We start from the raw sequence: 12,554 nt of genomic DNA on the forward strand, positions 1-12,554 counted from the left end.
CTTTGGCAAGTATCTCAAAACCTTACAAACAAGTTTATAGTTAGAATAGATTTTGCCAAGACCATTTAAAGTATTGATAATATCAGTAAATTTAAAAAATATATCAAAAATAGACTCAAATTATTTTATTTTAAACATTCATACTTATGAAAAAGTAAATTAATTTTAGACTTCTTAACTTGACTGATCCCTTCATCAGTTATTTCTAATTTATCCTAAATAAGTAAATATTCTATTGAACTCATTTACCTCCAAAGAGTAATAAAGAATATTAATAATTTTTGTATTTAATTGTGTCATCTTTTTATCAAATTCATTTCAATCTTTTTTCAGTTTAGGAAGAGAGACTCCATTTATTTCAATTGTAGGTGTGTATAGTCCTCTAGTTATGACTTTCCACATATCATAATCCAAAATTTATATAAAAATTTTCATTTTAACTTTTCAATAAGTATAATTAGTACTATTAAATAGTGGTGGTCTAGATGTGGATTAACCTTCAGCAAAAGATAAATCAATCGGGGTTGTCATGATCTTTAACTCAAAATTGTTGGATCAATAAATAATATGAGAGCATCTACTTTGATACCAATTATTATCCAAAAAGATAGGAATCTAAGAGGAGGGTGAATTGAGTTCTTTCAAAAATTTTAATTAAATAGATATATAAACAAGAATATATTTTAAATTAAACTAATTTGAGTATTTGTTAAGTGTAAGCAATGTGTAATAGCAGAATAAGTAAAACTATTAAGAATTCAAATGATACAAGGAAAGTAAAACAAGAGAGAAAAAGATACCACATAAACACAAAATAATTTATAGTGGTTCGGTACAATCCTATACCTACATCCATTTTTCAATAGTTTCTTAAAAATTCTACTATAATCAATCTGATTACAGTGTATTTATTTTATCTGAGATCATAAATAAATCTAGTTGATTTTATAGAATCACCAACTACAACCTATACATCGATTATTTTTTAGATTCATAATTAATCCAATTGGTTTTATGAGCTCACCAATCAAAATCTACAATATCCAATTTCAAGCTTGGATAGGTCTAATTTCAAATTTCTTTCTCCTAAAGAAATTTATAAAGAAAATAAAATACAAGATAGAAATTTCAGCATAATATAAAAATAAAAAATATAAACTCTTTGATGTACTAAGAAGTGGCTGAGAATTTGCTCTTTTGAAACTTGACTTCTCTTTAGTTGATGTTTGAGAGGATGTGGAAGAAGTTGGTGATGATCACTCTTTAAAAGTTCTCACTTCTGTGCACTTAATCCTCTCTTTTCTTTCTTTCTAATGGTATTCAATAAATCTCACACAAATAAAATATTTTTCTCTTTAATCTTCCTTAATCTTGCTTTCTACATATTTCTCTAGCCTTTAATAGTCTTGGAGTTGGCTGAAGAAGGATTTTGATCGTTGGGATGCTTGGACTAGCCTTTGGGGTAGAAAAATAGCCATTTGAGATATTATAGAAAACTAGTTGTTATGCTGATCCCATACTTGGGGTTGATTCCCATTTCTCTAGGATTGATTCTATATGTCCATGAGTCGACTCGAACTCTGTATGAGTCGACTTGGTTACAAGATTTGAAAAATTAATTTCCGTCTTCTCCAAGAGAACCGGCTCATCCTTCGTAGGAGTCAACTCGAATCCATACTAGTCCTGTTTCAACATGCTAGAATCGATTATTTTTTCATGGGGTCAACTCCTAATCAGTCTAAAACTCAAAATTTCTTCTGTTTTAGCCTGTTTTAGTATAGGAGTAAGCTCCTAGCTTTCTGTAGTCAACTTTACTAAGTTTAAAATTTAAAAATTCTTCTTTGAAATTCTTGACTTAGCTTTTTTTGAGAAATTTTTTTTCATGGATTGATTTTTTGGTTAAAGCACCTGAAAAATCCTATATCCAACTTTAAACATATGATTAGAATATAATTACTTAAAGTTTGATAATCATCAAAATTGATCATAGGATCAACAAATCCTAAAATCTCTCTCTTGAAAATTGTATTATTTTTAGTATAGAGGCTCTGATCTATGATTGTTGGGTAGCACACCAGCCTCCACCCAAGTCCTTGTTAGATCCCACTAGATTTGGACATCCTTGATCATTGTGTGCAATCTATTTTAGTATGATTCTTGATCAAGTGTAACTAGCTTAGTCAAACCAATCAAGGTGTGAGATCCTATATTCTAGTCAGTCTTATTCATCTTCATTCTTATCGGACATAAACCATATCCCAAACAATACTTTAATCCGATCTATCTAGATTCTTCAGCTTTTCTTAGTTTGTTAAGACTTCTAAGTCATTCATAATGAAATTAATTAATTATTAATGATATTTAATAGGTGAAGCCAACCTATTTAATTGAAATTAAATTTGAAGTGTGATAAGATAAATGATCTAGCACTTTAAGTGGGCCTTCAAATAATCTTTGAAAAATTATAATTAGTTATTTAATTTGATTTATACTCTATATTTTTGGTTTGATAAAATGGGTCAAGCATGTATTATTTTATTATTATAAATAATTTATTTTGAATATATAATCTGCTTTGAGAAATGAATTTGGAAAACTTGACCAGAAAGTTTGTGAATTTGCTTTTGTATGTTCTCAGTATAGCTATGACGCAGTCCCATCAATGGAGATTATACGTTGGATTTGTCGACACGTAATCCAAAAAATGAGTTTCGATATCGAACCACTGGTGATTAGAATAATAGTATATATTATCTGGCATTTTGTGCCATGTATTTTTATTATCAGACCTATGCCACGAGATTATCTGGCTGCAGCTTGATTTGAGTTCATTATCAACTATGAAAAATAATTATTTTCAAAAAAATATGTGTTACTTGAGATTTGTTCCTCCCAGTTAATATTATATAATTTATTTGCTCAGTATGTTTAGATCCTACTTTGATGTGTTATGTTGCTTATTGGGCTAGTGTAGCTCATTATTTTTTTTTATTTTTTAAATCATGAATCATAATTGTTCGGGACTTGGAGAAGTGTGCTAAATCACTTGGAGATATTTGAGTTAACCTGATTTCTATCTTAGTTTATTTTTGTTCTGTTTAACTTAGTTTGAATATTTTATTCGGATGAAACATCATAATTTATGTTACATAAAGATATTTGAAAAATTATTTAGTTAGATTTTTATTAATTGATTTTCGAGAATTGAAGGCATACTATTGTTATTATTATTCTAAAAGTTTTATGATTTGATCTATAGCCTTGCATGCTTATAGGGCCCATCCTATAGGCATGCAGCGTTTGTCATGTGCTTGGTTCGAAGCGTAAAAAAAATATCTTTTGGGAGTTGTTTTTTTTAAGAAGTACTATTTTTAGAGTATATTTGGTTCGCAATTGAAATCAAAATCAGAATCGATATTCAAAATTGATTGGAATGAAAATTAAAATCAGAATGAAATCTGAATACTACGAAATAGTAGGGATCGGATTTTGAAGCATTGGAACATTTTCATCCTTTCTTTGGAATCAAAATGAGAATGGTACTTCTCCCAAATGAACGATTGGAACGGAGCTTCTTGAGAGTCCAAGTCTCCCCAACCGAACTTGTCTTAGGTGTCTTTTCCCACATGATTCCACTTGTCAACTTCCTGAAAAAAACCATGTGCCAGGTTGTCTAAATAAATAATCAGAGTATAAGTTAATATTCTGTTATAGGATAACCGGTTAAGTTAGTTTTAACCATTTAATCAATTAATATTATTGCACAATATGTGGTCAACACCTTAATTGTGACCACTGAAATTAAAGAACTCATAGAAAGATTAACAGAAAAGGCTCCAGAATTAAACAATCTCAAAAAATAAAAAAATCTTTATCAAACATGGAGGGAACTCAGTAAGCCTGAATCATCTCAAGTAATTAACTTTAAGTAATTGAGTAGATTCCTTTTTTAAAGGAAGTAACTAAGCAGAAGATCACATTCAATGTCTCTTTTAGAAGGATATCACAGCATCCAGATTGTTGTACATATCCAAAAAACCAGAGAGGATTTGTCATAAGATACTTCACCGTGAGAAGGAAAAAGAGATTTCAGTGTTTTTACTGGTTATCCTCTTGGAATCTGATCAATTTGCCATTGACAAACTACAAAGATTCCACAACAGAAAGTTTCTTTAATATCAAAAAATCCAAAACAACTTGTTAAACACCTTGAGTAGGATCACATGGGAAGTTAAGAACAACCAAACATCAAATAGTTATTAGTCATTTTAGTGCTCCCTCCAAGTAGACATAGCTATGCACCTTCCCAGTACATTACCTTGAGCTTTTAATCTTTTTTATTAGGATTGGAGGAGTACTTCATTCTCTACCTAAAAAAGTAGGTTACTTAATTCGCGCTTGCTGGATATGGTTGGTCCTTCATTGGTCTTTTTGGACCCATGGGATAGGTAGAAGCATAGCCATTGTTTTCATCAGGATCCTTTCTGACAGCTGTTGCGTAATCACAACCATTCATGTATTAAGGACAATGACGATACATAGGGCCTTGCATGTTTCAATATGAGTCCCGATGTATCGCCGCTATCTCACACAACACGGATGGTCATGATTATGAAATGGTGTCATCAAGTTTGGTGTCTGTCATCATCTACATTGTCCTCTAACCTAGAGATAAATGTATTCTTTCTATCACACACCAAATCAAGATGCGGTAAGTTATTACAATTACAACACTAAATGATATCCTGTAAAAGCCATTATTTGAGTTGGAGGTTGGCCTGCAGTCCCAGCCATTTGGCTGTTATATTGTAGCCACATGTGGGAAGGGCTTCTGTACAATAGACAAAATGGATAAACCAAACAGGAATCGTGGATAGCTTCTTTATAGACAAATTGGGGTAGAGCAAATTATCATCCGAAGTCTTTGAATACTTGGAATTCTAGCCCTAAAGAAGACATATCAACGTCCGATTCATGACCTTTGACTACCCATCTTTCTGTGCGTGGGTGAAACGTAGTATCCTACGGCTTCAATTTGGTATCCATCACCCCCTAATGATCTTCAGAAATTATTCAGAAAATAGTTATCTTGAAGTGAAATAATGGAAGACTTAATGAAAGAACAATATAACTGCTTCTTTTCCCATAATCTTCTTCTTGTAGGGAATTAGGCGCACAATCTTGCTAAAGCAATCAACTACTATATATGGACAATAATAGCCAACTCTCATCCTTCGTAATCATCCGAGGAAATTCATCAAAGCATTATTCTGGTAAATACAATTCCGGCTTTCTATTAGAGGACTTCAATTTATCGCAAAATACAAGGTACTTAACAAAGCCATGTTTTGCTGCACCTTGGGCTAGTAAATATGTGTCCTCAGATTCGGTAGAGTCTTTTCAAATCCAAGATATCCAGCAATCTTCGAAATGTGAGCCTTTGAATACAATATACGTGATCAGCAAGTTGAGGGACACCTAAGCATGCTCATTTTTTGGTAGTTCATACTTCATAGTGTATCTTTTATAAGGATGGGATCTCTACCTTGCTCATGAGTATAGGATTTGATGCAAAGATGGTCGTATGGAGGGAGTGGTGTTCGGGGACATGGCATTTAGAGAGATGATGAGGGACCGAGTTAGCTATAAATAATCATGACAAATTAGACATGCAGGGACAGGGTGCCATTTGTTGTATTTATAGATAAGTGGTCCTAAATGGTCCCAAAGGGAGAGAGAATGAAGACTAAAATAAAGGACGATTTTAGTAAGCAGATACCTGATATAATGAAATATATTTATGGTATGCATCTATAGTAACAAAATAGAAAGTGAGAATGTCAAGGGCCATGATAGTGTGACCGGTGGATTAGGTTTAGCTTAGACCTACATTGGGTTCATGTTGGATCCAATTTAGATACTAATAGAAACTTTTTAAAGCTTTTCATGGATAGATGTTGCGTTTAGCTTTTGGGATGAGCTCAATTTGTCTTGTGTTAGGATAAGAATATAGAAGTTTTCGATCGAGTTAGATAAGCTAAAATCGAGTAGGATTCATTCAGTAAAGCATGATTTGATAGGATTATATTTGATTAGTTGTATCAGATCGGATAGAATCAGATTTGGCCAGATAAATATGATCAAAATCGAGCTCAACTAAGCTTAGTCAGATTATTCTACCATCCAACAAATGCAAGCATTCTCGATTTAACAAGTGGAGCACATTTCACTCAAGACAAAGCAACAATATTTACATGTGACTGGATCTTATGTTTAAATATAGTTGTTCATTTGAAGTGAAGTTAGAAATAAGCTAAGATATTTCTAGTATGTAACTATAGTATTATCTATGAAACCCTAAAAGAAGGCTAATATCGTTATACAATAGTTCCACGAAGAAGTTTGCAGTATCAACATTCTTCTGGGCTTACGTGTGGTAACATTAACCGATTCTCGGCAACTCTTGTGCCGGCATTAGTTCAAAATAAGCATACGCATTTATTATAAAACCCCCTATCAGAAATTAATATTCTCACATCTTAACACGCGCCGTGCGCGCTCCTTCGCGTTTAAGTATCATAAAACTGAGACAGCCGTTATTAATAAGCCGTTATAAATGCCCACTCGCTTTCCCTATGGCCAACAGCTTGCACAGTTGAGTAGTGGCCACAGTAGCGGTAGTAATCATAGATTTCACCGCCATCACCACCGCTCCCCTCCATCCTCGGCCGAGGTCGCGACAATGGGAGGCCACGCGCTGCTCCCTCCCACTTCGCCTCTCCTCGGCGCTGTTCTCCTCCTCTTCTGTGAGTCCTCTCTCCTTGTCCTTCTCAAAATCTTTCCCATAGTTTCGCTTCTTTTCCTCTCGATCTCTTCTTGTCTTCCGCGCTCGGGCAGCCAGGAAATCTCAGCTTCTTCGTTCTCTTGGTTTTCTTGTTGCTATCTCGGTTTAGCAAGTTGGGAGTTGGAAATTTTTGACGGCATTTTGATTTTAAGCTCGAAATTCGTTCGGGTTGCGGTGTACTGGTAATCTTTCTTGGTTCTAGATTTTGAAGAGGGGTTTTAGCTTGTTTTGTTGTTTTACGAATTTGTCGTGAATTTCTGACGGAGGTTCGAATTTCTTGCGTGAGTTGTGGTGGAAAATTGGTTCTTGTGGTGAGCTCTTGTTTTTGTGAACTTTCTCGAAGCTAGGTTTAGGGTTTGGATATTTCTTTTTCCCCTCCAAATTGGTGATTCAACATAATTTTTTGCGAGAATTTCTTGTTATTTGTGGACTTTTTTGAAGCTAGGTTTAGGACTTGGATGTGATTATAACAAACACCAACCCATACCACCCCCCCCCCCCCCTTCCTTTTTTTTGAAAAAATAGACTAATTAATTAATAGGAAGTGGTTAGTTGACTTTCTTGACGTTTCACTGTGATCTGCATTGATATTTTGTTGTAATTTGTTCCGTGTGCGAGGATCCTGTGACGGTACTTGCTCCGAACTTCCTCTGTCTAGATGATGTGACACATCGTTTTCTTTTTATCCAGTTATCCTGATAAAAAAAAGTGGTCATAGAATCATTTTAATTTGCCATTTTTATTTTATGATGGATCTCATTGCTTTCTGGATGAACGTGGTAGCTGATCAAGCAATATGATATATTGTTCGGGATGAGGTGCCTCTGGGTTTGTGTTTTAGCCTTCATTTGCAACATGCCACGTGCTACAGTAGAGAGTATTATGGGATTGCTATTGATCCTTAGGCATGTTTTTCCGAGATTTAGGATAATGAGTTACATTTTTCTTTTTTTCCAGTGAGCATAATGCATAATCTTGTTATTAAGAAATCATGATATCATGACAACAAATGCAAGAAAGAATCATAAAGCTAGTCCACATATTTCATTGTCTATGGCTTTGGGTACAACTTTATGCTTACTGTTTAAAATTGACAGTATCTTTTCATCCCTCGGTCCCGATTAAAACACTTATCATTTTGTGATCTAAACCAACTTTCCAGTCATAAAGAGGTAAACTTGAGGACATTGTGGAATCTGGTGATCTTGGGGGAAAAAACTTGTCAATATGGGTAGCAATGGCTCAGATACAGGTTGAATCCTGCAAGGTTAGATCCGTACCCATAGTGACTCTGGTATAAACTGGAATTAGGTCTGTTATCAGATAGTTGTTAAATATCTCATTCAGCTGTTCTTGACCTATCCCAGCAGTTAATTTTCTTTAAACATTTGAATCAACTAAAAGCTGTTGAGATCTGAGCAAGGATTTATCAAATCAGGTCTCCAAAGCATTAAACCTATAAAACAAAGAGAAAATGATGGACTACAGGGGCAAAAAATGGTGCGGTTCTCATTCTGTTCTCATTCAGCCCCTTTTATAGAGGGATTAAACAAGCAAATTTGCTGGTTTCTACCTGCATCCCTCGTAGCTGATCTGTTACAATGACAACATTGGACATTGGATGAGCAGCATCCCTCTAAAAGCTAATAATCCTGTAATATACACCACATCTGTATAAAATAATGGGGAACCATAAGCATAATGTCTAATATGTATGTCATACCATACTAATTTGATCTAACTGATACAATATGTCTGTTAATAAGCATTCTGTTAGTATGTGGCATAATTTTAATATTTGACAGTTAATTCTGGCACTCTCTTTTTAAAGTATTTTACGTTTTAACTTGAGCCCTTTTTTTATTAAGCAACTCTTCGTTTCCTCTTCCATTTACATTTGGAATATTTAGAAGACAAGCCTTGGTCCACCTCATTTTGTTTCATATTAACATTTACCTGACATGCTTTGGTTAGGCATTGTGTTTTAATGCAGCATAACGTTTTGAACCAATCAGTTTGTTTTAATGCAGTATCTTTGTTTCTTTCTCTCTCTCTCTCTGTAACCAATCAGTTTGCTTGTCATTCAGGTCTGCAAGAACTCTGCTGCAAATTGGATGATGTAATTGTTCATGGATTTCCATTGTTGCATCAGATGGACTCTGTGCCGATAGAAGAAAAGGAGGTTATGATGCCTGATACTTCCCCGAACAGTTCTCCTCAACCATTTGTTCCTCTTCTCGCACCTTCGCCAATGACACCATTTTTCAACAATAGTACACCAAAATTATCAGGTTTGGCAGCTTAAAGTTATATTATATCTTACAAAGCTGAGTAAATAATTGGTAAAGCTGCATGAACTGCATTCAGTGGTGCTTCCTTTCTTGTAGGACGATGTACATTAAACTTCTCAGCTGTTGACAGCTTGATAAGTACAACTGCTGTCGATTGCTTGGCCTCCTTTGCTCCTTTCTTGGCCAATGTTGTCTGTTGCCCCCAGTTTCAGGCCACCCTGGTCATTCTGATAGGGCAATCAAGTAAAAACACAGGAATGCTCGCTTTGGATTCTACTCATGCAAACTATTGCCTATCAGATTTTCAACAGATCTTAGAAAGTCGTGGGGCCAGTAATAATCTTCAAAAAATTTGCTCGATCCACCCACTAAACCTCACTGAAGGCTCTTGCCCTGTCAATGATATCAATAATTTTGAGAGTGCTGTTGACTCCTCTAGACTTCTGGCTGCCTGTGGGAAAGTTGATGCTGTGAATGAATGTTGCAGCCAAATATGTCAAAATGCTATACTTGAAGCTGCCAGGAAGATTGCTCTGAGAGATGGTGGCTTGACGAGTATGGATATTCCTAACAACTTGCCTGAGCACTCCTCTAGAATTGATGGTTGCAGAAGTATTGTCCTCAGGTGGTTATCCAGTAGACTTGATCCATTATCTGCCAAGCATGTACTTAGACGAATATCCAACTGCAACGTTAATGAAGGTAAGTAGAACAGAAACCTTTGTCAGTTGTGCTATGATAATAATATAGTGCTTGGGAAATCTTTAATTAGCTGAAGTACCAATTTAACTTGGTGTGCTCCTGTATGCATTTATTACTTTCTATTTCTGTTTCTATTTTTCTAAAATCTTCTCAATTGAGGGTGATTGGTTTAACTAGATTGAGCTTAATTGGATTGCTGAAGTGGCTGTTAGATAACATTAAGACAACTGCCTGAAAGGTAATAAAAGATGGTCAGATTGTTGACTGAAGTTGTTTGAAGAAGCATGTAAAGGGAATAACTGACTTCCAGCCATTTTAAAGCCTGCCTGCTTCATAAGTTGGATGGTTGCTAGTAATAGATCCAAGTTTTTTTTTTTTTCTTTTTTTTGATGAAGCTGGCGATCTATATCACCCCTGTATAGGTACATCCAGAAGAATCTGAGAATAAACTATCCCAGAGCTGAATAGGAACCAATACAAGTAACATTTCATTCATTCATAATGCAAACACTACTAGCTATATGAATCCATATTTATCACCTGCTCTCAAAGGTGTATCAAAGTATGCCTTGAACTAATACTTTTATGATCCCTTTTAGACTCATTAACTAACTAAAATTTCCTAGTTTGGTTCTGCAAATAAATGAGTACAAGTCAAACCAACTAACTTACTGCTATATTAAACTTAAATCATGTTCCTGGTAGATTCTTTTTTTTTTTTACTTTTTTTTCGAGAAGAAGGATCATCACTTTTAGCCTTTCTGAATAGGTTGTGATAAAAGCAATCTTATCTTAGTGGTTTAAATATCATAGTTGTTTGATTATTCTTCTTTAGCCACTCCCAAGTTATTTACCATTATCTTATGCATTGGAATTTACATCCTGCATTTTTCTTTTCATATTTCCTCTGGTTGACCTCACATTGAAGTTCTGTTTTGTGGAATGTGTACCTTCAATACTGTCTTATTTTTGTTGTAATTGAGAAAACTTATTTCTGGTAATAATGGTCTTGCTAAACAACTGTAGAATGCTTTCTTCTAGTGCTAAGCTTTTTAATCTGTTGACTTAAATTTAGTTTTGGTTGTATATGATGCTTACTGTATTTAGTATTTTCTATCCTGGTCGGTGCTTACTCTGTTGGTTTTTGCATACTGTTCTGCTTAATGCTTCTGTGTTGTATGTTAAGAATTTTGGTATCTCACCTTAATTATTTTTCCTTTTATTTTGTTATAATACTGACTATATTTAACTTCAAATGCCTCACCAATAGTTTTGCATTTTTTGCTGCAGCATGTCCTTTAGATTTTCCAGATACCACAAAAGTTGCAAAGTTTTGTGGGAACAGGATCAAGAATCATACTGCATGCTGCAGTTCCATGGACAATTATGTAGCTCACTTGCAAAAGCAAAGTTTCATAACCAATTTACAAGCATTGGATTGTGCTGCATTGCTTGGTCTGAAGTTGCAAAAAATGAATGTTGCCACAAACATCTATAGTTTCTGCCAGATAACTCTCAAAGATTTTTCACTCCAAGGTTAGTTGTAAGAAACTTTCAGCTATTATGCTGGAAGATGATTTTCCTAAAGAGCATATCCAACATGTGAAGTGGTGATATAGGAAACAGCTAAATGTCGTACCTGTAGATTATTTTTCTGCATTCAATTAATTGTTATACTGACACAAATTTTTCTTGTTCTTGTGTGGCTGTGATCGTTTGTTCAAATGGTGAACCAGTTGGATCTCAAGGTAATATTTATGGCTCCACCTTAATTATGCTTTTTTCTCCCCCTTCCAACATGTATCACAATAGACTGATTTGTTTGTTGTGAATCTAGCCATAGTTAACATTAAATTGCAATCTTGCCATAACTTGTTATTAATGAAATGATTCAGCTGTTAACTTTGCATGTAGATGGTGATTGGTGATGCAGAACTAGATTTATTTGTGTCTTGCTTTTGTTGTCTCTTTTTGCTAAGTAGGCTAGATTGAGTTCACCTTATCAATATGCATATGGTCTTTGAACTATTGGGAAGTAGAGATTGAGGGACGATTCAGTTGCAAAAGTCAGAATTTTTCCACCCCCTCAACTCGACTCTCTCAAAAGAAATTTATATAAAGGTGAAAAAATTGGTAAAAGTAGAGCTTAGATCCTTTTCCTTCATTTGTTATTCATTGACTAAAAACTGAGGTACATAACCTCTATTTATAATAGAAGTGGTGAGGTTTGTCCTTGTATAATTTAAGTTGGATTACTCTTCTAGTTTGAATATGACTAGCATTAGAAAAATAAACATGACTAGTAGAAATAAACATAAAACAAATTAAAATTTTATACAAGGTAGATCTCAGCTCCTACATCAACCATGCTTTTTGTTGCTCCATCTAATTGTTCTAAAATTGGGAGATATGCCCAATCAAAGCTCAGCTTGTTTTGGAGCCCAAACAATGGAGTTTGGCCCATTTCAACCTCTTAGGGGGTTGGAGCTACATCATAAATCTCGAAAAGTTATCCGATTTGAAAAAAGAATATCTTAATCGGGTGTCATATGATCAAGTTATAGCTCTTGAAAGTTTGACATATGATTTGGTTTTTTGACATAGCTGAGCTACTTGGCTTTGTTTGGAGTTGGTTTTCGATTTTGGTTTTCTTTGCTAGATGGTAGACTTTTGTCTCCAGACATGGGAGACTGCTTCGCGACATGAGTTGTTGGTGC

General features: G+C 34.5%; 1 protein-coding gene across 2 annotated transcripts in view; it reads left to right on the forward strand.

The window, feature by feature from the left end:
* The first annotated feature begins 6,619 nt into the window (after nt 1-6,619).
* Nucleotides 6,620-12,554, forward strand: part of LOC105046853 (uncharacterized GPI-anchored protein At1g61900) — a 28,325-nt gene continuing 22,390 nt past the window's right edge. The window contains exons 1-5 of one of the 2 annotated variants that reach the window (XM_010925590.2): nt 6,620-6,806; nt 8,932-9,135; nt 9,232-9,837; nt 11,128-11,373; nt 11,574-11,585. In XM_010925590.2, coding sequence (XP_010923892.2) covers nt 6,743-6,806; nt 8,932-9,135; nt 9,232-9,837; nt 11,128-11,373; nt 11,574-11,585 — 1,132 coding nt within the window. In that variant the 5' untranslated portion in view covers nt 6,620-6,742. Of the gene's footprint in view, nt 6,807-6,873; nt 7,027-8,931; nt 9,136-9,231; nt 9,838-11,127; nt 11,374-11,573; nt 11,586-12,554 lie in introns of those variants that run through there. The other variant, XM_073259461.1, reaches the window with a different exon arrangement.

Source organism: Elaeis guineensis, chromosome 6 (genome assembly GCF_000442705.2).
Source record: "Elaeis guineensis isolate ETL-2024a chromosome 6, EG11, whole genome shotgun sequence".
Taxonomy (NCBI): domain Eukaryota; kingdom Viridiplantae; phylum Streptophyta; class Magnoliopsida; order Arecales; family Arecaceae; genus Elaeis; species Elaeis guineensis.